This window comes from Pan paniscus, chromosome 1 (genome assembly GCF_029289425.2).
Source record: "Pan paniscus chromosome 1, NHGRI_mPanPan1-v2.0_pri, whole genome shotgun sequence".
Classification (NCBI taxonomy): domain Eukaryota; kingdom Metazoa; phylum Chordata; class Mammalia; order Primates; family Hominidae; genus Pan; species Pan paniscus.
In genome coordinates this window covers 126,831,994-126,858,636 of record NC_073249.2, presented here as the reverse complement: position 1 = coordinate 126,858,636, position 26,643 = coordinate 126,831,994, and the positions used below count along the sequence as shown (strand labels likewise).

Genomic DNA, 26,643 nt, shown 5'->3' with positions numbered 1-26,643 from the left:
TAAAGTAAATATAAAGTAATGTAGTTGGAAAAGAAAGCAATAAAATTTGCAACAACATAGGGAAACACACTTTCCTTCATCAATGGTGGTATTATTATATTCTGTATGGAGAGAAACTTGGTAATACTAAACTCACTAATGCTCATCCACACTTCTAGCAATTTATCCCTCAAATATTTCTGAAGTTATTCGCAGTGTATTTCATAACAGCAAAATATTGTAAACAACCTAATATTTCATCAGTAAACTATAGTCTACCCATATCATGGGAAATTATATAGCTCAAAAAAAAGAAAAGAAAAGTATCTTATATATTCATATGCCATGATCTCCAAAATATATAACTATCCCACAGTTTATCCATTCTAATGAATGTGAATATTTGGGTCCCAGAGCTTTGCTATTATAAGCAATAATGTTTCTAAAATTAATGTTTTTATCTTCTTGGTGTTCCAGTGGAATTATTTCTACTGGGTACATATCTAGAATTAGAATTGCTGGATCATAGTGTATGTAAATGTTCCAATTTATAAGACAGAGCCAAATTGTTTTCCAAATTGATTGTGCCCATTTATACTCTTACTACCACTGTATAAGGGTCCCCGTTGATATACATCCACTACTGCATAAAGCCATATCCCAGGGTGGTCATAATTTGTACTTCCCTGATGATTAAGTGTTCCAAGTTAATATACAAAGGTTGTCCAGTTAAAGAAAAGACAAAATCCTGAGTGTTGTTTATGAGAGGCACACCTAAAAAATAAAGGTAGAGAAAAGTGGACAGTACAAGAACAGGAAAAGATCCATTCCTAAGTATATACCCAACAGAAATGAAAACATATGTTCTCACAAAATCCTGTACATGAATGTTGATAGAAACAGTATTCATAATAGCTAAAAAGTGGCAACAACACAAATGGCCATCTACTGAGGAATGGATAAACAAGATGTGGTATAGCCATACAATGGAATGTTATTTGGCCATAAAAATGAATGAAGTATAGATACATGCCACAGTATAAATAAACCTTGAATAAAATTATGCTAAGTGAAAGAAGTCAGACACAAAAGACCACATATATGATCTCATTTATATGAAATGTCCAGAACAGGCAAATCTGTAGATTCAAAAAGTAGCTTCGTGGTACCCAGGGGATTTGTAGAGGGGGAAATAGGGAGTGACTGCTAACTGTACAGTTTTTTGAGTGATGAAAATGTTCTAGAATTAGTGATGATGATTGTACAACTCTTGAATAAAACTACTGAGCTGTACACTAAAAGAGAGAATTTATATATGAATTATATTTCAATTAATTTTTTCTTTCTTTTTTATATCTTTATTTCTTTCCTTTCTTCCTTCCTCCTTCCCTCCCTCCATCCCTTTCTTCTTTCCTTCTTTGCTCTTTTGAGACAGGGTCTCACTCTATCACCCAGGCTAGAATATAGTGGCGGGATATGACTCTCTGCAGCCTTGACCTCTGGGCTCGAGTGATCCTCCTGCCTCAGCCTCTCAGGTAGCTGAAAGTATAGGCATGTGCCACCACGTCTGGCTAATCAATTAAATTTTCTGAGAACTGAGAAAGATATACTATGCAAACACTAAGCAAAAGAAGGCTAGTATCAATATATTAATAGCAGACAAAATGGACTTTAGGCACAAATACTTTACAGATATAAAAGATCAATCATATCATAATAACAGATTTAATCCACAAGAAATATAAAACAACTTTAAACTACATGCCTCTAATAACATGGCTTCCAAATATACAAAGGAAAATTGACAGAACTAAAGGGAAAAAATCAAGGAATCCAGAATTGAAGTGGGATATTTTAACAATTCTTTTAGCAATTGGTTGCACAAGCAGTTTAAAACTTAGGAAGAATACTGAAAATTTGAACCACACAATGAATAAACTTACTTAAATGATAAATAAAGAACTATATCCTACAATGACAGAATACATAATGCTTTAAAAAACACATGGAAGAGTCACAGAAAAAAAATCTCATATTGGGGTCATAGAGCAAGTCTCAGTCAATTTCAAGGGATTAAAGTAGCATGAAGTTTTTATTCTAATCAAAATATAAACTTGCTAGAAATCAATAATGAAAAGATACCTGGAAAAAAAGCTTATATTATTTCAGCTAAAGAAACACGCTTTTTTTTTTCTTTCCTTCTTTTTTTTTTTTTTTTTTTGAGACATGGTCTCGTTCTGTCCCATAGGCTGGAGTGCAGAGGCGTGATCTCGGCTCACTGCAGCCTCAAATTCCAGGACTTAAGTAATCCTCCTGCCTCAGCCTTCCAAGTAGCTGGGACTACAGATGTGTACAACCATGCCTGGCTGGTTTTTTTTTTTTTTTTTTGTAAAGACAGGGGTCTTGCTATGTTGCCCGGGCTGGTCTCAAACTCCTGGGCTCAAATGATCCTCCCACCTCAGCCTCCCAAAGTGCTGAGATTACAGGTGTGAGCTACTGCACCCATCCATGAAACACACTTCTAAATAACCTGTAGTCAAAGAAGCTATCATCATGAAATTAGAAGGCATTTTGAACTGAATTAACAAAAATACCCCAAATCAAAGTGTATGGAATATAGGTAATGTAGTAGAGGGAAATTTCTAGTCTTAAGTATACATTTTAGAAGAAATGAGGCTAAAAAATTTACATCCATCTCAAGAAGCTAGATAAAGCAAAACAAACACAAAGAAAACAGAAGAAAGGGAATATTATAAATAAACACATACATGTATAAAATTTTAAAATGACACAATAGAATACAATAATAATAATCTAAAATCTCTCCACAAACAAAATGCTGGTCCCAGAGATGACTTCAATGGCAAATTCTACCAAGCATTTGAGGGGTAAAAATAACACTAATCATAGCATGAACTCTTCCTGAGAATAGAAAAGAAATACTCCCCAATTCAGATTATGAGATTAGCATACGCTTGATACCAAACCCCAAGAATGGTAATTCTAGAAAGAAAAATACAGACTAATCTCACTAACAAATATATTAACAGAGAAAAGTCCTAAACCATATACTGGCAAACCATATCTGGCAATATAGGAAAAAGAAAATACTGGCCAGGCGCAGTGGCTCATGCATGTAATTCCAGCACTTTGGGAGGCCGAGGCGGGCAGATCACTTGAGGTCAGGCGTTCAAGACCAGCCTGGACAACATGGTGAAACCCCGTCTCTACTAAAAAAAATACAAAAAAGGCCAGGCGTGGTGGCTCATGCCTGTAATCCTAGCACTTTGGGAGGCCGAGGTGGGCAGATTGCATGAACTCAGGAGTTCGAGACCAGCCTAGGCAACACAGTGAAACCCCGTCTCTACTAAAATACCAAAAAATTGTGGCCAGGCGTGGTGGCTCATACCTGCAGTCCCAGCACTTTGGGAGGCCGAGGCGGGGGGATCACGAAGTCAGGAGATCAAGACCATCCTGGCTAACATGGTGAAACCCTGTCTCTACTAAAAATACAAAAAATTAGCCGGGCGTGGTGGCAGGCGCCTGTAGTCCCAGCTACTTGGGAGGCTGAGGCAGGAGAATGGCATGAACCTGGGAGGTAGAGCTTGCAGTGAGCTGAGATCATGCCACTGCACTCCAGCCTGGGTGACAGAGTGAGACTCTGTCTCAAAAAAAAAAAAAAAAATTAGGAGGTTGCAGCGAGCCAAGATCATGCCACTGCACTCCAGCCTGGGTGACACAGCGAGAATCTGTCTCCAAAAAAAATAAATAAATAAATAAATAAAAATAAAAAAATACAAAAATTAGCCAGGTGTGGTGGCATGCACCTGTAATCCCAGCTACTTGGGAGGCTGAAGCAGGAGAATTGCTTGAACCCAAGAGGCAGAGGTTGCAGTGAGCTGAGATGGTGGCACTGCACTCCAGCCTGGGTGACAGAGCCAGACTCTGTCTCAAAACAAAACAAAAAAATAACAAAAAAAGAAAATACATTATAGCCATATTGGGTTTATTCCAGAGATTAAGGTTTGTTTGCTTACCTTTGTTTGAGAAATCAATTAATGTAATATTCTGAATAGACTAGAAGAGAAAGAAAATATGATCATTCCAATAGATGTAGAAAATTATTAAAATTTAATATCATGTGATTAAAAACAAGTCTTAACATACTCTAAGTAGAAGATAATTTATTTAACCTAACCAAGTATATCTAATAAAAACCTGCAGCAATCATACTTGATAGTGTAACATCGAAAGCCTTTCATTTAAAATTAGTAAAAGATGTCTGCTCTCACTACTTCCATTCAATACTGTATCATGGCTCTACCCATTGCATAAAAGCAAGAAAAAGAAATAAAAGGCTTAAAGTTTGAAAAGGAATAAAAAACAAAAGGACATTTTTCATGAGTACAATTATGAACTAGAAAATCCAAGAGAATTTACAACTAAATATATAGAATTTAGCAAGACTTCTGACAAGTCAATATTTTGAAAAATCAATTATGTGTCTATATTTCAGCAGAAAATAGATATTAAATTCTTAAAAATATACTATTTTCAATAGCATAAAAATCAAATTCTTAACAATGAACAGAATGTGTAAAACTTCTATACAGAAAACTAAAAATTAGAGTGAAATTAAAGAAGGCCTAAATAAATGAAGAGATATACATCATATTCATTGATAGAAAGACTCAATCTGTAAAAATGTCAATTATCCCCACATTGAACTATAATCAATCTCAATACAAAATTCATTTGGAGAAGGAGAGGAGCAACCTGACAATCAGTTTCTAATTTTTAATGACAATTCTAAGGATACAAAATAGCCCAGACACTCTTGCCAAAGAAAACTAGAGTGGGAGGATTTATTCTACATTCATCAAGATCTCTTTTAAAGCTATGGTACTAGATAATGTTATTGGTGCAATAGACAAACATACCAGTGTATCTGAATAAGGAACCCCAGAAACAGACTCATATACACATAGGCACTGCAGAACATTGTGGAAATTTTTTTTTTTTTAGACAGGGTCTGGTTCTGTTGCCCAGGCTGGAGAGCAGTGGCATGATCTTGGCTCACTGCAACCTCCACCTCCTGGGTTCAAGCCATCCTCCCACCTCAGCCTCCCAAGTAGCTGGGACTACAGGTGCACACCACCACACCTGGCTAATTTATGTATTTTTCTGTAGAGATGGGGTTTTACCATGTTGCCCAGGCTGATCTTGAACTCCTGGGCTCAAGTGATCTGCCTGCCTTGGCCTCCCAAAGTGCTGGGATTACAGGTGTGAGCCACCACACCTGGCCATGGGAATAATTTTTTAAGAGAAATTATATTGGGACAGTTGAATATCTATGTATTACCAAAATTAATTCCATGTGAATTGTAGATCTAAAAGTGAAAGTAGAAAAAATAAAGCATTTAGGTGACAATATAGGACTTATCTTGATGTCCTTAAAGTAGAGAACACTTTTTAAAACAGAATACAAAGCATATCCATAAAGGAAAAGATATACTATATCACAATATAGTTTGAATATATGTTCCCACCAAATCTCATGTTGAACTGTAATCCCCAACGTTGGAGGTGTTGGCTAGGTAGGAGGTGATTGGATCATGGAGGAGGATCCCTCATGGCGTGGTGCTGTCCTTGAAACAGTGAGTTCTTGGGAGATCTGGTTCTTTAAGTGTGTGGCACCTCCCCCTGCTCCCTCTTTTGCTCCTGTTCTGGCCTTGCGGGACACAGGCTTCCCCCTTTGCCTTCCACCATGATTGAAAGCTCCCTGAGAAGCAGATGCCAGCACCATGCTTCCTGTAAAGCCTGCAGAACCGTGAGCCAATTAAACCTCTTTTCTTTGTAATTTACCCCGTTTCAGGTATTTCTTTGTTTTGTGGTTTTTTGTTTGTTTTTTGTTTTTTTGAGACAGGCTTACTCTGCCACCAAGGCTGGAGTGTAGTGGCACAATCATGGCTTATAGTAGCCTTGATCTCCTGGGCCCCCTCTGCCTCAGCCTTCAGAATAGCTGGGACTACAGCAAGAACCAGTGTGCCAGTTTTTTTTTTTTTTTTTTTTTTTGGTAGTGACAGGATGTCTCCACATTCTCCAGGCTGGTCTTGAACTCCTGGGCTCAAGTGATCCTCCTGCATTGGCCTCCAGAAGTGCTAGGATCACAAACATGAGCTGCTGTGCCTGGCCAGTTATTTCTTTATAGCAATGCAAGAACAGCCTAACACAGATTGATAAAGTGGACTACATTACAATTAAGAACCTATTGAAAGACATCACTTAGAAAATAAAAGGAATACCATGTACATTAGTGGGGGAAGATATTGGCAATATATATAACCACCAATGGATTACATCTAGAATATATAACGAACTCCTTAAAATCAGCTGAAAAAGGCAACAGAAAATACAATTGAACAGGAAATTTTCAAAAAATAAAATCCAAATGGTAGAACTTGCCCTGTGGAGAAAAAAAAATCCAAATGACCAAAAACATATGAAGTTGTGCTCCACCTTAATAAAAACATAATAAGATACCAACGAACATCTGTCAGAATGGCTAAAATTCAAAAGGCTGACTATACCAAGTGTTGGTGAGAATTTGAGTTACAGAAATCCTCATGGACTCCTGGTATATTGGTGAAATTGTAAATTAGTATTAACTATTTTGAAATATTTATGTACTAATATTGAAGATAAGCACAGCTTATGATCCAGCAATTCCATTCAAAGGTATGTACCTAGAGGAAGGGTGTGTCTCCACCAGGAAACATGAACAAGACTGTTCCCAGCAATGCTTTACAAGATAGTAAAAAAATTAAAAATAAAGTAAAACAATGTTTTAAAAGCAATAGCTGGACACAGTGGCTCATGCCTGTAATCCCAGCAGTTTGGGAGGCTGAGGCTGGTGGATCGCTTGAGGTCAGGAGTTCAAGACCAGCCTGACCAACATGGTGAAACCCCGTCTCTACTAAAAAAACTTAAAATTAGCCAGGCGTGGTGGCGCATGCCTGTAATCCCAGCTACTTGGGAGGCTGAGGCAGGAGAATCACTTGAACCCGGGAGGCAGAGGTTGCAGTGAGCCGAGATCACACCATTGCACTACAGACCAGAAAACAAGAATGAAACTCTGTCTCAAAAAAAAAAAAAAAAAAAAAAGGAATGGCAGTATTCATCCATTGAATTATAAAAATAGCTAGAATTAAGGGGGAAAAAGCTGTGTGACATTGGAGATATGGTGAAAAGATGAAATTTCTTCTCCCAATAAGCAAAAAGAAAGGCAGTCAGAAATTGTGTTGAGGAAGACACTGTACAAGAAAGCCACAGTCCATATATAGAGCCAACAAAATGCGGCATGATTTTTTAGCATTTATTGAAGTGCAGGAAAGGAGAATCTATTTTAACATTCTTCTTTAGTACAATGAATATGACATTGATACTGAGAAGGAAATGTTGGCTCTGCAGAAAACAGAAATTACATAGTAAAGCCTATGTATTGGTCTTAAACTTTTGAAATAAATCAATCTATAAAAAAGTAAGGAAGACTTATTGAGGGTTACAGAACAGAATATAAATGCCATATATCTTGAAAACATAAAAGTGACAGTACTTTTAACAGAATGTGGAAGAAGGAAATGAGGAAAAGAAGTAAATGACAAGAACACCGATATCCACATCTTCAAAGTGGGGAATCAACAGATACTGTCTGTACCTTATGGAACAAGAAATAAAGATTAAAGTATTTGCTTAAAGTTATTAAGGTAATCAAGAGAGAAGCTAAAAATAGGGATATAACTCATGGCAGTGTAAGGGAACTTAATCCCCACCTCTCATAATGAAGCTCCACAGATGTTTAAAGTTGATTAAAAATAGCATGCAATTGTCTTCGAAAAAGAAAAAAAGGAGAGAAATATGGAGATAACCACTGAAAACTAAATTCCAAAATGGTTAAAATGATTACTTCTAGGGAGCAGGACTGGTGATAGAGAGGAATCGGATAGATAATATTGCTTTTCATTATTAACCTCTTCTAAAGTATTGATTTTTAAACTAATATTATGCAGTATATATGTGTGTGAGACAGACAAAGAAAGAGGAGAACTATATTACAGAAAAAAGTTTAAAATTTCAAGATTGATAAATAATTGGCATAGGCAGGAAATTGTTGAGAGAATCTCTAAGCAAGGCATGCCGAATTTACTCAGGAACAGAATGCGAGATCTCTTTGCCGTGAAGAAACCTTGGGATACATACACTGGTAATCCAACTTCCTGAGCATATTGCAACCAATTTACAATTTATTGTCTCTGATTTAAGAAAGTTGGAAGTTTTTGCTAAATACTCGAATAAAAATATTTTTTAAATCCCAAGTATCTACATGTATACATGTATTTTAGAAGACATGTAAAACAATTCATCCATTTGCTAATTCATTTCCTCATTTGCCATTAAATGTTGCTCATCCATCAGTTTTCCTATAACGACCAACATCCCCTAGGGAAACACAAGTCAATAATGATGTATTTCTTCCTCCAGCACAGGACTGTGCTCTCTACTCTGATTATTACCGTAATAGAAAAAAAGCACATAGTGTGACAAGTGAGGTAAGCATAGAAAAGAATTGCAGAAGAATTGTTTCTTACTTCTGGGGAAATCTATCTTCCAGAGGAGCACAATTATATGACTGACCATGAACACCCCGCAAAAAAACTTTTAAATTCTATTCCAGTTTGTTTGGACATTCCAACCAATGCAGACACAGTATAGGTATCAGCAGCAGTCTATTTACATGTGAAGAAGAAAGGAAAAATGTTTTTGAAAAATACTTACCATTGTCAAATACTTACCACACATAACCAAAGTTAGCAACTATCAGTTAAGAGTAGATTGCAGGGGGAAATTTTTTTTTCAGTGTGGCTCCAAATGATTAAAATCCCCAGTCAGCTGTAACCAAGTGAAATGTAATGTCAGCCTAGTTCTAATTTTAGTTCATGGACAAAGCTGAGAATAGAAAGAATCACATGAGGCTTCTTTGCGAAGGATCAGCTGATAATGTATGTGAGTGCATTCTGTGGACTGCAAAATACACTACAGACATTATAAAACTATCAGGTATAACTATTTCTAAGATCTTGAAAAATAATGCCTATTCAAAGTCCTTCTACTTTTCACAGCTTAATCATTTCACAGAATTTAATGCATCTATTCCATCCAAGCAGAGAAACTTGGAATATGTTGATGTATGCCATAACAAAAATTCTACCCAGTAAACCATGGATCTGCAAATATTTGAACTAAAGACCCAGATGCTTTAGAAAAAGAAAAAATAAAGGTGTGGATAAGCATGAGTAACACAGAAGCCCCAAACTTCCGCTGTACCTGGGCTTCAAATTAAATTACCTCTCACTTTGATCTCTTCAGCTTTCATAGATAGGACTTAATTCCAGGTTCTTAAAAAATAAACTATATCTTTCTTTTTTTGAATTTATAATATATGCACATGGAACAGAATTCAAAAGCTCAATCTCCACTCTCTCCATCCCCCACCCCTTCCACCATCCCTGCCTCCAGTAGGGAGGTTCTCTTCAAGTTCTATTCTCTGAAGGCAACCACTATTGCCAGTTCTTTGTGTACCTTTACAAAGATGGTCTGTGAATTTACAAGCTTAAATATGCCTATATCCCTTAAAAGCACACATATGTGAAGGCATGCACACATACAAAAATGGTAGCATACTATATACATTGTTCTATACTGTCTTTTCTTCACTCAGGATATCTTGGAAACTGTTTCATATTAGTATATTTAGAGCAGCGTCATTCTTTTTAATGGCTACATAGCAGTTTAGCGTGTAGGTGGATCATAATTTATGTAGTCATTTGGACATCTCAGCAATATTAGTGCTTTAAAAATTTATGCCTGATTATCTCACAGAAATTCTCCAACACTTCTATAATGAATTAAGTTCTAAGAGTTGTGGGACTGCTCAGGATCACAGAAAGAGTAAAGAAGCCATGGCCACAATTGAAACTCTAACTTCCCTGTCCCGAGAGTGTACACCACCCAACACATACAGAGTGCTTCGATGTGTTCATAAGTAAAAATCAAGATCTCACACCTGTAATCCCAGCACTTTGAGAGGCCAAGATGGTAGGATCACTTGAGCCCAGGAGCTGGAGACCAGCCTGAGCAACAGAGTGAGACCCTGTCTCTACCAAAAAAAAAAAAAAAAAAAAAAAAAAAAATTAAAGTAGCCAGGCATGGTGGCCCTGTCTCCATAAAAATAAAAATAAAATAAAATAAAATAAAACTAGCCAGGTGTAGTGGTGTGTATATGTAGTCTCAGCTACTTGGGAGACTGAGGTGGGAGGATACCTTGAGCCAGGGAGGTCAAGCTGTGATGGTGCCACTGCACTCCAGCCTGGGCAACAGAGCCTTCCTTGTCTGAAGAAAAAAAAAAAAAAAACAGAAGAGAGAGAGAGAGAGAGAGAGATCCAGGGAGTTTTGTTTCAGTTAAAAAGAACAGTATATTGTTACCTTGGAGAAAATTTAGATTTCTTTCTGCCTTTGGCACTACATACAATTAAATTTTAATTTGACAGTATTTATAGAGAACCCACAAATTTCAAGGCATCTCTCTTCTCCTTCCCTTATCTACCTTTTATTTCCCATCCCCATGGAGTGACTTACACTAAAGAAATGCCCGGGAGGATAGAGAAAGTGAATAGATGCCTGAGCTATTTATGACACAAATTAGCCAGAATTTTGGTGACTTTGGAGGGATGTAGAAAGTGAATGCGAAGAGACAGGCACTATATAATGAATATCTATCTGTCATTTACGACTGTCCAAAATATTTTGAACACCATCCACATTTTTATAATCCCCCACATCATGAATCCTACCTTTCCAAGGTAGAATTTGAGGGGAAAAAAAAATCCCAGCCTCCCCTGCTACTGGAATGGGGTATGTGACTAATTTTATACACTACTAAGGTTCCACTAATTATATACACCAACAAAGGGCTCTGTTGGGTGACTTGTGTCGCTGGTGTCCATTTTTGCTGGCATGGGTAGCAGCAAGGGCAGTATGTTCTGGGGTTTGTTTTGGCAGCAAAAGTTGCCTAGCTTCAGCAGATGTAGCTGGTTCTGGGGTCAGCAGCAGCAACTCCCTTACTAGGCAAGTACTGTAATGTAATTCTGGAATTCTGACAAAGGCTACGACATGGGTGATTCTTGAGGACATTATGCTAAGTAAGCCAGTTACAAAAGGACAAATAAAAAATTATGGAGATAGATGGTGGTGATGGTTGCACAATATTATGAATGTGTTTAATACCACTGAACCGTACACTTAAAAATGATCAAGATGGTAAATTTAATGTTATGTGTATTTAATCACACAGAATACACTCTATGTTGTTCTCACAATGGCAAAATCACCAAATGGCATATTTCTCAGAATGTATCCCCATCATTAAGTGGTGAATGACAATATTCTGGATATTAATCTCTTATTAGATATAATACTTGCAAATATTTTCTCCCATTCTGTGGGTTGCCTTTTTACTCTCTTAATAGTGTCTTTTGATGCACAAATTTAAAAAATTTTTATGATATCCAGTCTATCTTTTTTTTAAGAGACAGGGTCTCACTCTGTTACCCAGACTGAAGTGCAGTGGCGCAATCATAGCTCACTGTAATCTTGAACCCCCGGCCTCAAGCAATCCTCCCAATTCTGCTTCCCAAAGTACTGGGATTATAGGCCTGATCCACTTCACCTTTTCTTCTGTGGCCTGTGCTTTTGATGTCTTATCCAATAAATCATTGCCAAATCCAATGTTGTGAAGCTTTTCACCTATGTTTACTTCTTAGAATTTTATAGTTTTGGATCTTACATTTAGGTCTTTGATCTGTTTTGAGTTAATTTTTATACATGGTATTGGGTAAGGGTCTGTCTTAGTCTGCTCAGGCTGCTATAAAAAAATTTTGAAATCGGTAGTTTGTTTGTCTGTTTCCCCAACCCCTCCCCCAAGTCTCTGGTAACCACCATATTCTCTACTTCTATGAGTTCAACTTTCTTAGATCCCGCGTATAAGTGAAATTAAGTGGTATATTTGTGTTTCTGTTCCTGGCTTATTTCACTTAATATAATGTCTTCCACATTTATTCATGTTGTTGCTAGTGACAGGATTTCTTTCTTTTTCAAGGCTGAATAACACTCCATTGTGTACATATGCATTTTCTTTATCCATTCATCTGTTGATGAACACTTAGGTTCATTTCATCTTGGCTAGTGTGAATAATATTGTAATAAGCATCAGGGTGCAGATATCTGTTTGACATACTGATTTCCTTTATTTTGGATACATACTTAGTACTGGGATTAATGGATCCTATAGTAGTTTTTTAATTTTTAATTTTTTTTAGGAACTTCCATACTGTTTTTCACAAGGGCTGTACTAATTTACATTCCCACCAACAATGTGCAAGGGTTTCCTTTTCTCCACATCCTCGCCAACACGTGTTATCTTTTGTGTTTTTGATAACAGTCATTCTAACAGGCGTGAGGTGATATCTCACTGTGATTTTTGATTTGGGGCACTTTTTCATATACCTGTTGGATATTTTTATGTCTTCTTTGGAGAAATGTCTACTCAGATCCTTTGCGAATTTTTAAATTGAGTTCTTTGTTTTCTCATTGCTGAGTTGTTTGAGTTTCTTTTTTTTTTTTTTTTTTTTATTAGCCCCTTATCGGATGTATGATTTGCAGACAGGTTGTCTCTTCACTTTGTTGTTTGTGTTCTTGGCCGTGCAAGAGATTTTTAGTTTGGTGTAATCCCATTTGTCAATGTTTGTGTTTGTTGCCTGTGTTTTTGGATTTGTATCCAAAAAATTATTGCCCAGATGAATGTCATGGAGCTTTTCTTCTATGGTTTCTTCTAGTAGTTTTATAGTTTTAGGTCTTATATTTAAGTCTTTAATTCATTTGTAGTTTATTTTTTAATGTAGCATGAAATATTAGTTTTATTCCTCTGTATATGGATATCCAGTTGTCCCAACACCATTGAGTGAAGAGAGTGTTGTTTGCTGATTGTGTGTACTTGGCACCTTTGTCAAAAATCAGTTGACTGTTGGCTGGGCATATTGGCTTATGCCTGTAATCCAAGCACATTGCGAGGCTGAGATGTGTGGATTGCTTGAGGTCAGGAGTTTGAAACCAACCTGGGCAACATAGCAAGCCCCTGCCTCTACAAAAAAAAAAAAAAAGTTTTAATTAGCTGGGCATAATGGGGCACACCTGTAATATTAGCTACTCAGGAGGGTTAGGCAGGAGGATCCTTTGAGCCCAAGAGCTCAAGACTGCAGTAAGCTATGATAGCATCACTGCACTTCAGCCTGGGTGACAAAGGGAGACCCTGTCTCAAAACAAACAAAAAATCAATTGACCATAAATGTATGAATTTATTTCTGGGCTCTCTATTCTGTTCCATTGGTCTGTGTCTGTTTTTATGCCAGTACCATACTGTTTTACTTATTTGTATTTTTAGAGACAGGGTCTCACTATGTTGCCCAGGCTGGCATTGAACTCCTGGGCTCCAGCAATCCTCCTGCCTTAGCCTCCCTAGTAGCTGGGACTATAGGCATGTGCCTCTGCACCTGGCTATCATGCTGTTTTCTTGCAGCCTTTTTTGAGGCAGGATCTCACTGTGTTGCCCAGGCTAGAGTGCAGTGGTACAATCAGAACTCTTTGCAGCCTCGAGCTCCCAGGCCCAAGCAATTCTCCCACCTCAGTCTCCTGAGTAGCTGGGGCCACAGGCACACGCCACCATACCCAGCATTTAAAAAATTTTTTGCAGAGACAGGTTCTGCCTGTGTTGCCCAGGCTGGTCTTGAATTCCTGGGCTCAAGCAATCCTTCTGCCTCAGCCTCCCAAAGTGTTGTGATTATAGGCGTGGGTCACTGTGTCCAGCCTTATCATGCTGTTTGATTACTGTAGCGGTGTGGTATATTTTGAAGTCAGGTTGTGTCAACACCCCAGCTTTGTTCTTTTTGCTCAAGATTGCTTTGGCTATTTGAAGTCTTTTGTGGAACTTTAGGATTGTTTATTCTATTTCTGTGAAAACAGTCATTAGGATTTTGATAGAGATTTCATTGAATCTGTAGATCACTTTGGGTAGTATGGACACTTTAACAATATTAATTCTTCCAATCTATGAACATGGGATATCTTTTCATTTATTTATGTCTTCAATTTTTTTCATCAATGTTTTATAGTTTGCAGTGGACAGATCTTTCACCTCTAGTTGAATTTATTTCTAAGTATTTTTTTTCTTTCTAGCTATTGTAAAATATTTTTTATTTCCTTTTTGGATAGTTCGTTGTTAGTGTATAGAAACACAATGATTTTTGTATGTTAATTTTATATCCTGCAACTTTACTGACTTTGTTTATTAGTCTTAACTGTTTTTTTTTTTTTTTGGTGGAGTCATTAGAGTTTTTTTTTAATATATAAGATCATGTCATCTGTAAACAGGGACAATTTAACATTTTCCTTTCCAATTTGTATGCCTTTTATTTCTTTATCTTTCCTAATTGCTCTGGCTAAAACTTACAGTACTATATTGAGTAGAAGTGACAGGTGTGGGCATCTGATATGGTTTGGCTGTGTCCCCACCCAAATCTCATATCGAATTGTAATTCGAATTGTAATCCCCACATGTCAAGGGAGGGACTTGGAGGGAGGTGATTGGATCATGGGGGCGGTTTCCCCCATGCTGTTCTCGTGATAGTGAGTTCTCACAAGATCTGGTTGGTTGATAAGTGTCTGGTGCTTCCCCCTTCTTGCTCTCTCTCTTGCCTGCTGCCATGTAAGACAAGCTTTGCTTCCCCCTTTGTCTTCTGCTATGATTGTTAAGTTTCCTGAGGCCTCTCCAGTCATGCAGAACTGTGAGTCAATTAAGCCTCTTTTGGTAGTATCTTTATAGCAGTGAGAGAACAGATTAATACAGCATCCTTGTCTTGTTCCTGATCTTATAGAAAAAGCTTTCAACTTTTCACCATTGAGTATAATGTTGGCTGTGGGTTTGTCACATCTGGTCTTTCTTGTGTTGAGGTACATTCCTTCTATACCTAATTTGCTCAGTTTTTTAAATGAAAGGATGCTGAATTGTGTCAAATGCTTCTTTTTACATCTATTGAAATGATCAAATGGTTTGTGTCTTTTAGTCTGTTAATATGGTGTATCGCATTTATAGATTTGTGTATGTTGATCCATCCTTACATCTGAGATAGAATGGGTAATTCCTTTTTTTTTTTTTTTTTTGAGACAGAGTCTCACTCTGTCACCAGGCTGGAGTGCAGTGGTGTGATCATGCACCGCAACCTCCACCTCCTGGGCTCAAGTGGTCCTCTGACCTCAGCCTCCTGAGTAGCTGGGACTACAGGCATGCACCACCATGCCCAACTAATTTTTTATTTTTTATTTTTGATAGAGTTGGAGTTTCACTATGTTGCCTAGGCTGGTGTCAAACTCCTGAGCTTAAGCAGTCCACCAGCCTCAGCCTCCAAAATGCTGGGATTACAGGCATAAGCCACTGCACCCAGCCGAGACTGGACAATTTCTAAATGACAGAATTTATTGCTCATAGTTCTGGAGGCTGGGAAGTCCAAGATCAAGGCACCAGCAGATTTGGTGTTTGGCGAGGGTGTATTCCTCATAGGTAGTACTTTCTCCCTGTATCCTCACAGGTGAAACAAGCTCCTTCAGGGCCTCTTTTATAAGGACACTAATCCCATTTATGAAGGCAATGTCCTTATGATCTAATTATCTCCCAAAAGCCCCACTTCTTAATACCATCACCTTGGGGATTAGGTTTCAATGTATGAATTAATGGGGGGGGACACAACATTCAGACCATAGCAGGGTCCAACTTCATTCTTTTGTATTCTTCATTCTAGTGTTCCCAGCACCACTTGCTGAAAAGACTGTTCTTTCCCCTTTCACAAGAGTGTGAATTGTCTTGGCACCCTTGTCAGAAAAACATTTGACCATATATGTGAGGGTTTATTTCTGGGCCTCTATTCTATTCCATTGGTCTTTATGTCTGTCTTTATGCCAGTACTACACTGTTGTGAACACCGATACTCCTTTATGTGGAAATCTTCCAGGTAAGGTTGGGTGGATGGATGTGTGTGTGTCTGTGTGTCTATGCAAGGAAAACTCTTAAATAACAGACTGTACACTTGCCAAATGTTAATGGGTCATTCTTCTCCATATTTTGAGATTTATATTAGAAAGTTATGGCTACATCCTAACTTGCACCACTTGGTCTCACAAAACAGAGACTATTTCTGAGGAGAGGTGGGAAATGTTGGTGGACACCAAATGTCTTTCCCCTGGACCTTAAACTCTGATTCCAGTCAGTCTCATATGATTTCTGCTACATTTCCCCACAGTTTCAATCTTTTTTTTTGAGACAGAGTCTTGCTTTGTTGCCCAGGCTGGAGTGCAGTGGCGTGATCTGGGCTCACTGCAACCTTCACCTCCCGGGTTCAAGCAATTCTCCTGCCTCAGCCTCCCAAGTAGCTGGGACTACAGGCACCCACCACCACACCCAGCTAATTTTTGTATTTTTTAGTAGAGATGGGGTTTCACTATGTTGGCCAGGCTGGTCTCAAACTCCTGACCTTGGGTGATCCACCCACCTCAGTTTCCCAAAGTGCTGGGATTACAGGCATGACCCCGGCCCAAAGTTTCAATCTTTTAATACCTTAAATATTTAAGTTACTAAAATAGCTAAGAAAAATTGTTCATTTAAAGTGCTAATCATTCCCTTTTCTTTTTTCTATTATTAAATATGTATTTTATGAATAAAAAGTTAATGTTTTTAACTAGGAATTAAAATGTACTTCTGATTTTTAGGCTTGTTTTGTGCCAGTTGTCATTTTTCATACACACACACACACACACACACACACACCCCACCATCAACACCACCACCACCGTCGTTTCTGTAAACCAATCAACAGTGGAGACACTAGAGACTATTATATGAAAACTATTCTATAGCCTACTGGGAATTGGCCAGAAGTTAGAAGGACATTGGAAATGACTTTTAAATCTTCATTTGAGAAAAAGCATGCCATGAGTCTAAATAACCAATTTCATTTAGCAAACAAAATACAAGTGAACAAAACACAACTTCTCTGATGAATGAAGTGGTTACCATAGTTTTTCCCATTGTGTAAAGATAGTTCTCATATGAAATATATCACCTAAGCAGTAGTAATCAGAATATTATGCAAACTTATTGGGGGTAATTTAAACCCCAAATCAGAAGAATAGAATAAAAGACATAAAAGTCTTTCTTCAAAAGAAAAACAAAACAAAACAAAAAACAATACCCCTTCAGTGTCAAATGATACAGAAATGGCACTGGTTTCCTATATGTTGATTGAGATACTTTTTACTGCATAACAAATTAAAAAGATATGCTCATCCCACTTTTATTTTTATGCACTACTTTTAGTTCTGCAGAAATAAAAGCTATACTGAATTTAAAACTTTTCACGCACATAATCCTGTGCAAATTATGTAATACTTTGTTTGTAGGATATTAACCCAACTTTCTAATATATTTTGTGTATGTCTCTTTTTGTTTGTTTGGGACAAAGTCTCAGTCTGTCACCCAGGCTGGAGTGCAGTGGTGCAATCACAGCTCACTGCAGCTTCGCCCTCCTGGGCACAGGTGATCTCACTTCAGCTTCCCGAGTAGCTGGGACCACAGGTGTGCACCACCAGGCCTGGCTAACTTTTTGTATTTTTTTTTTTTTTTTTTGTAGAGACGAGGTTTTACCATGTTGCCCATGTGGGATATTTTGTATACATTTCAAAAGGCAACTACAAAAATTGGTTTTTCATATTTCTACAAATATTTTATGGAATGTTTAATATCTTGTAAATGTGGAAGCTGTGACAAATTTTTGTATTTAGAAAGTATGACAATCTGAAAATCAACATTTTACAGAAGTGACACCATTCTGTTGAAACTGGAGTATACTGCACTTATATATCATTATTTCTAATATACACCTAGTTATTAGAGAAATTAGTGCACTAAAGGACAGTGGTGGTTTTTAAAAATGATTTCTTCACTGTGGCAAGTTTGTCCTCCTCTGTCCAAAGCAACAATTGAACCAACAGGCCCTTCTAATCTTATGCCAGCAACACAATGGGAACGAGGCCAGGTTCTTGTGCAATTTGTGAAACCTTTGGTTTGCAGAGTTGTTAGCGTAGTGGCTCAGCTCATCAGTTCTGAGCATTTGAATATCTAATGTTTCAAACTGTTAGTCCTGTTCTGATTTATATTCATCCCTGCCATTCCTATTAACTTAATTACACCTGCCCACAACTCAATTTACTTGCCTTTGTTACTACAGTTTGAACTCCAGCTACATTTTTCTAAGAAAATAAATTGCTAGGTTTTTATAGCTGACTGCACTCTTAGAACTTCTCTACAGACTTTATGGTCTTTTTGGACTTTACTTTTTAGCACATCTTAGGAACTACTATGAAGTTTTCTCGCAGCACACTTGAAGTTAAATAGCTTTTTCCAAGTTTAATACAGTTTGATGGCTCTTCTCGGGCTGTAGATGAGTGGGGGCACTTACATTGCCCATTGGGGGAGACTCTGCCTTCTGCTCAGCCAAAAATCAGTGTGAATCCCTTTGACTGTTCCATCTTTCCCCATATCAAACCTAAATTATTGATCTTCCACCTGTTCTCATTTCTTCTGTCCTGTCTCTTGTTGAGTCACAACAGCTGTTCCCCATGCTCTGCGTGGTAACATTCCACATGGTACTCCATAAAAGCCTGATATAGATGACCTCTCTATAACAGAACTGCAATTATTCTTGTCATGCTTCAGTTGTTTCTGTGGCTCTCCTCTGGACTCTCTCCAAATTCTCCTGCTCAGTTTTAGCAAGCTGGCCTGGAATTCTCTCACAGGGTCTGGCTAGCACAGTAATTTGCTTGTGGTTAAAAGCCTTTGTGCTCAGTACTGAGACTGCCACATAATGAATTTTCATTTCCATTTTATTCTGAACTTGCAAACATCAGAGATTCGTGCTATCTTCAGTGTTTAAATGGTAACGCCTTTTGTAAAATAAAGGAGCCTGCAGGCCAGGCACCGAGGCTCATGCCTGTAATCCCAAAGCTTTGTGAGGTGGAGGCGGGCAGATCACTTGAGGTCAGGAGTTCGAGACCAGCCTGGCCAACATGGCGAAACCCCATCTCTGCTAAAAATAGAAAAATTAGCCAGGCGTGATGGTGCATGCCTGTAATCTCAGCTACTTGGGAGTTGAGGAATGAGCAGTGTTTGAACCCAGGAGACGGAGGTTGCAGTGAGCGGAGCCGAGATCGCACCACTGCACTCTAGTCGGGGTGACAGAGTGAGACTCCATCTCAAAAAAAAAAAAAAAAAAAAAAAGCCTGTGGTTATTTTGATGGGATAGCAAGGATAACATGAACCATGTAAGGTTTGGCATAAATAGTTCATAGTTGACCTGGTCTGTCTGACTGTCTGAGATGTCACTGAGTCCTTTGATGACCTTGAGATGCTAAAGCATTGGAATGAATGTCTGTAGATCAGGACAGAGGTGGGTTCAGAGAACTATTTAGGAGACATCTGGGTGGGAGTTGTGGCCAACACTGATTACAGGTGAGCACTGGGGAAAAAAGCCAGGATTGCAAGGAGTTAAAGATCACCCATTCAAGAAGTTTGGCAGAAGGAGCAAGACAGGAAATTTATTCATTTAGTGGCAGTCAGAGGTAACAATATAAGAAAAGCATTCTGAGTCTTCTTTTAGGCAAACTGAAATTTGCCATTAGAGAAGGGAGTTCTTTGTTTTTCGTTTGTTTTAGGGACTATTTAAAAAATAAGAACATTTGTGTCTTATTAGTTAAGGCAGCACTATCCAATAGAATTTTCTGTGATGATGGAAACAGTCTACATCTGTGCTATCTGGTATGGTGCTATAAGCCACATGTAGCTATTTAAATTTAAATTTAAATTAATTAGTGTGGCTACTGAGCAATTGAAATGTGGCTAGTATATCTGAGTTGAATTTTGATTAATTAAAATTAAAATTTAAATTTAAATAGCTACATGTGGCTAGAGGCTACTGCATTAGACAGCTCAGAGTTCGAGTTTTATTAACTAGACTTGCAGATTAATCTCAAAATATTAATGTCTTAAAACAATAAAAGTGTATTATTCAACTATCACATCCAAACCAATTGGTGCTAGGGTGTAGGGAGGGGAGCATTCTGCTCTGTCTAGTCATTTGGAACACTGGCTCCTTCTATCTTGTGTGGTGCCATCTTCAACCTTGAAGGGTGCATGTTGGAGGGGAAGAGATAGAATATGAAGAATCTCTTGAGAAGTGTTATGGGCCATGTCTGGAAATGGCCTACATTACTTCAACCCATATACCCATATTCTAATAGTTACAAATAAATGACATGGCTCTACCTAACTGCAGGCTGAAAGAAAAGGAACAAGGTTTATGGACACATAACATTACCCTGCCACAATGAAATTTGTAGAGGTCTGGGATCAGTCTCTAATACCTCCTCCATAAGGAAATGGAAATAAATTTTAATCAGTGTGCTAAGGGAGTAAATCTGGTACAGTTCTGGATGTGAGGAAGAGACTGAAGGATCAAAGTGGGGCAATGGGGGTTCAACATGGGGCAGGGATCAGGAGGAAGAGATGGAATAAATAATAGAGGACAGAAAACAGTTGGTATTTGCTGATGGAGAACCACTTCTCGGAAAGAGAAACAAAAAGAAAGTGTGAGAATAGAAATTTTGAGGTGAAAAGGAGAGAAATTCACGGTTCTTAGATTGAATCACTTTGTCTGCTCTGAGGTTATTTGCTTATTATGACAAGCCTGGGAAGACGTTTGGGTAGGTGCTTAAAATTAGAAGAAAAGACCCGAACAGGTACTGTAAAGAGTGCCTTGGGCATGCGCTGTAGAATTTGGAAGGCATTTGTTTCAGACTAATCTGGTAATCCAGATATTTCACAGAAAGTGTCATGTAAATTCAAATAGGTATCTTCTTTTTCTCTTGATAAATATTCCTGTGGTAAGCCATGGAGTTCTGTTAATCTTCTGTTTGACCAAATAACTAGGCTTGGAAATTTTAACTTAACCTTTTACCTTTTACCATAATTAAGGTGCCAGTATAAGAGTAGAGCATTAAAGCTAGTGAGTATATTAACACGCAAACATTTTAAGAAAAATCAGATGAATAGAGAATACTGAAGTTAGTAATTCACATTTTGACAGCATCAGTTGAACTGTCAGCATAACATGAAGTTTGAGAGTAGAATTATTTTTCAAATTAACATTGAACTTAAACTGGGAAGAAAATACAAATGTTTTTTGTTGGAGAAATTATAAAATCTTGGAATTGTAACAAACAGCTTCACAGTTTAATAGTATCTTATGTATTTGCCTTCCACTCCCTACTCTACTGCCACCTCAGCTTCCTCTCTACCCATGTCATTAAAGAACTCTCTTAGAAAAATTCATAATTTAACACGAACTGAGGTGGGATGGGGTGAGAAGGCAATGCCTTACTTTACATAGTTAACTTCCTTTTTAATCTGCCCATAAAAAAATTCTCCCAGATTCCCATTCTCGATCCATGTAGCTGAATGAGGATGGCTGACTCCTAGGCTCCAAAGGTGACTAAGACTCAAGTGTGGACAGAGTATTCTATTCTCCTGCCCACACTGATGGGCACATGAACCAAGAAAGACAAAAGGTCTCCTGGGTGTGTGTGTATATATATGTGTGTGTGTGTATACACACACACACACACACAGAGAGTCTTGCTCTGTCGCCCAGGCTGGAGCGCAATGGCACAATCTCAGCTCACGGCAGCCTTTGCCCCCCAGATGCAAGTGATCCTGCCACCTCAGCCTCCTGAGTAGTTGGCACACAGGTGCATGTCACTTCATCGGCCTCATTTTTTTTTTTTTTTTGGTATTTTTTGTTTTTTGGTTTTTTTGGTAGAGCTGGGGTCGCCGAGGCTGGTCTCAAACTCTGGACTCAAGAGGCCCACCCATTTAGGCCTCCCAAAGTGCTGGGATTATAGGCATGAGCCACTGTGTCCGGCCTCTCTTGGTGATTTTGACTGGAAATGATGTGGGTTCACACACATGATCCAATCTCAAGAAAAGACAGTGTAGAGGGAAGGGGGCAAAACCACCATTAAGAACTGATTGGGAATATAGCTCAACTCTAAAAGCACTGCTCTTCTCTAGGTTATTGGCACAGACCCACTTCCAGTGATAGCTTTAATTATTGGCTAAAGCTTTTGCTGTGAGGGCAAAAACTTCATCTATCTAATTCACCTTTATCCATAATCTCTACCCTAGAGCCTGGAACTGAATATACAGTTAATAAATAAGTGCAGAATGAACTAACTAATCACTTACAGCCTGAATTTTACAAATGCCTTTGAAGACTTCATGGAAACATTTGTATTCTTGGTACTGTAGGGCAGTGCTGAGCCCTGTCATTTCTTTCTTAAACCATAGTTTACTTAGAAATCAGCAAGGAAATCCATCAAGTGATTTTGGGGATCCACTTTGAGTGGGAAGCCATGAGAAATGCCCAAACAAGCCAGTGGGCTTTCCAGACTAAGAGCTATCACTTTCACTCTTTCTACATAATCACTTCTTACATAGGTTTCAACATAAGGTACATTTTGATCTCTAAAATATAAATTCATACCAATTTTAGCTTCCATCCTCAGACTTCCTTTCCTGTTGTACTTCTTTTTCAAATATCAGAGGAATGCTCAAAATAATGAAAAGAGCCTTGATTTTCTTGCTGACCACTCGCAGCAATAATTTTGGCTTCTCCCCCATGTACATATACCTTCTAATCTCCAGACATGTTAGTAAAGGACTTGAATTTTCTGGCTTTTCCACTTTAATTCCAACCTCTAGGAGTACAGCAAGAGCCTTTTCCTCCTCCCAAACACCCATCCCTTGCTTTGTAGAGCCTCATGGACCAGCACTGCCACTAAGGCTGTGCTCCTGCCCCTTTGGCCCTCTTCAGGGAATCCTGCTATCCTAAGGGCCGTGCACACTGTAGGGAACAAATCCTTTGCTGAATTCTCAATGCATGAGACCAAAGAGAAGATAGTAATACCCAAGGGTTGGAATAGAACCAGATAACTTAAGGGTTATTTGGGAATAGAGTATCTTGAGCCATTGATGCTGGACCTACATACTTACTTATTTCAGAACTCCCTTCTCCTGGTTTTTCTATTCTTTAAGTGAGGAGGACATTTTTATTGATCATGTCATTATTCATTTAAAACTCAATAAATGCCTATCAATAGATAATTGGTTAAATTATGGGACATCCATCTTCTGATCCTTCCAGATAAGATCGGTAAATAACCTTTACTGGATGGCTCATAGCATCTGGGTTATTACCTACCAAGAACAGTGTTTTATGCAGTTATTTAATATCTGTCTCCTTACTAGACTGTAAGCCCAATCAAGGAAGCATGAAGGTGGCTACTGTATGCTTAGAACCATGATTGGTATGGTAGATGTTTAATGTTTGAATGTATAATAAATGCATACAATGGAATACTATGCAGACATTTATTTATTTATTTATTTATTTATTTATTTAGAGACAGAGTCTCGCTCTATCACCAGGCTGGAGTGCAGTGGCGCAATCTTGGCTCACTGCAACCTCTGCCGCTGGGTTCAAGCAATTCTCCTGCCTCAGCCTCCCGAGTAGGTGGACTACAGGCGCCTGCCACCATGCCTGGCTGATTTTTGTATTTTCAATAGAGATGAGGTTTCACCATATTGGCCAGGCTGGTCTCGAACTCCTGACCTTGTGATCTACCTGCCTTGGCCTCCCAAAGTGGTAGGATTACAGGCGTGAGCCACCACACCCAGCCTATGCAGCCATTTAAAGCATGACAATGTGGAATTGTTTATTGACATGTAAGGTTACCCATAATATAATGTTAAATTTTAAAAATCAAATAATAAAATAGTAGATATGCTATGATCATGTTTTAACAAAAAAGAATAGCCATACATACAGATAGAGACATCAAAATGTTAATAGTGGTAAGATTATGAATGACTTTTTCTTTTATTGGTTAACTCTTTGTATTATCTGAAATTTTACAACAACAGCATTTATTTGACCTGTTTTTTTAATTTTATTTTATTTTTTAGAGACCAGGTCTCACTCTGTCACCCATACTGGAGGATAGTGGCACAATGACAGCTCACTACAGCTTTGAACTCCTGGGCTCAATTGATCCTCTTGTCTCAGCTTCCTGAGTAGCTGGGACTATAGGTGCACACCACCACACTTGGCTTTTTGGTTTTTTTTTTTTTTCTGAGACAAAGTGTTGCTCTGCCACCCAGGCTGGAGTGCAGTGGTGTGATCTCTGCTCACTGTAACCTCCACCTCTTGGGCTCAAGCAATTCTCCTGCCTCAGCCTCCCAAGTAGCTGGGACTACAGGCATGTGCCACCAGGCCCAGGTAATTTTTTGTATTTTTACAAAACTGTAGAGATGGGGTTTCACCATGTTGGCCAGGGTGGTCTCGAACTCCTGACCTCAGGTGATCTGGCCACCTCGGCCTCCCAAAGTGCTGGGATTACAGGCGTGAGCCACCAGGCTAATTTTAAAAATAATGTTTTTTGAGATGGGATCTCACTATGTTGCCCAGGCTGGTCTCAAACTCCTGGCCTCAAGTGATCCTCCTGCTTCAGCCTCCCCTATAACTGGGATTACAGTTACAAGTCATCACACCTGGCTGATTTATTCTTTCCTGATTTTAAAATTATTTCCATTTTGAGAAAAACCAAGTAGATATTAAAACAACCTTTTTTCTGTCACAAAACTTCACTTAAACAACTAATTTTGGCATACAGTTTTCAACTGGACAATATTAGAAACAACATGGATTTCCGAATGCAAATTGAAATGTTGGATACATTCATCTCGTTGCTATTTCTGATTAAAGTAGACCTTTAACAAAATGATCATTATGAAACCTTCATTTCTATACAAAATTTCTTATTTTTTATATCCATAATTACTATTAGACTCTTCCTTCTCCTCTTATTTACATTCTTACCCAGGATATGGAGAATGGAATAGACCTTAATTTCTTATCCTATTTTTTAGTTGAAGACCAAAAAAGTTAAAAGGAAGTAGACTTCTCAAATTTTTTTTAAAAAAAGAAATGTCAGTGGCTGCTACATTTAAAGTACCTTCCTTACATGAGGGAAGTTTGCAAAGGTGAAGGTCTTCCCCAAGAAAATACCAAAGCATTACCACAAATCTAAAAGTATATCCATTTTAAACAAACACCTTTAATAGACTGGTTATAAAACTATAATTGGACAATTTTAAGGCCAGTTTATACTTTTCCCTTTTCAAAGACATTAATTAATATAAATAAGACATTATCAGATGATATTCTCTATACAGAGCAAGAATATACTCTTGGATATCTCAAAAGAGAAGTATAATTGCACTTATTTTATACAACAATTAGCATAATAACAGGGAAATGGAAAATATTTTTGTATATAAATTCCATTTCTTAATTAAGTAAAATTAAAAAGTTTCATTAAGAGTCAGTTAAAAAAAATAGGGCATATACTGTCTGTATATGGCTACCTGTCTTTTAGTAATATGAATTTTGTTTTTTTGTTTTTGAGATGGCGTCTTGCTCTGTCGCCCAGGCTGGAGTGCAATAGCACGATCTCAGCTCACTGCAACCTCCACCTCCCAGGTTCAAGCGATTCTCCTGCCTCAGCCTCCCAAGTAGCTGGGATTATAGGTATCCACCACCACACCCGGCTAATTTTTGTATTTTTAGTAGAGGCCAGGTTTCACCATGTTGGCCAGGCTGGTCTCAAACTTCTAACCTCAGGTGATCCGCCCACCTCGGCCTCCCAAAGTGCTGGGATTACAGGCGTGAGCCACCGTGCCTGGCCTAATTTTGTTAATCTTGCCAGTTTCAAGCCATTGACACAAAAACGTCAGCACCATATTAAGAAGTCACACTCTGACCTATAAAATGTGACAGCCCCAGGAGAACCATTACACCATTATTCATTTTCAGTAAAAAGTCTAATAGAACAGTGACAAATATTGTGCCTTAGATCCTTAATCATACGATACAAATCATTTATAATATAAATTGTAAAGATGAACATGTGCTGGCACAGCTAGGGTTTACATACTCTTTGGAAGCTCAAAAAGTTCAAGAATGTCTTATCAGTCTTCATTTCAGATCTAGTAGCATAAAAGCTGGGTTTTCTAAATAGGATTTCCACAAATTGGAGAAGCGTGACATTGTAGCACCATCAATAACTCTGTGATCAGCTGACCAGCTCACATTCATTATCTGTGCCTTATATACTTCTCCTTTCTGGTTAAATCGGGGAATGGCCTAGAAATGAAAAAAAAAAAAAAAAAAGAATAAAGAGTAAACCTTCACTTGTTCAGAGCTCAAGCTCTAACAATGGTGTAAGATCAGGCAAACCCTTCTTCCTACAGTATAGAAAAAAAAGGGCATCCCC

General features: G+C 38.1%; 1 protein-coding gene across 10 annotated transcripts in view; it reads right to left on the bottom strand.

Annotated features, from left to right (window-relative positions):
* Nucleotides 1–4,023: 4,023 nt before the first annotated feature.
* DBT (dihydrolipoamide branched chain transacylase E2) overlaps nucleotides 4,024–26,643 on the bottom strand; it is a 75,968-nt gene continuing 53,348 nt past the window's right edge. For 5 of the 10 annotated variants that reach the window (XM_003808475.7, XM_055115615.3, XM_063599807.1 and 2 more), the window contains one exon: nucleotides 24,165–26,513. In XM_003808475.7, the coding sequence (XP_003808523.1) occupies nucleotides 26,346–26,513 (168 nt within the window). In that variant the 3' untranslated portion in view covers nucleotides 24,165–26,345. Of the gene's footprint in view, nucleotides 4,057–4,762; nucleotides 8,929–10,359; nucleotides 10,429–12,317; nucleotides 13,235–24,164; nucleotides 26,514–26,643 lie in introns of those variants that run through there. The other 5 variants (XR_010110808.1, XR_008626122.2, XR_010110807.1 and 2 more) reach the window with 5 other exon arrangements.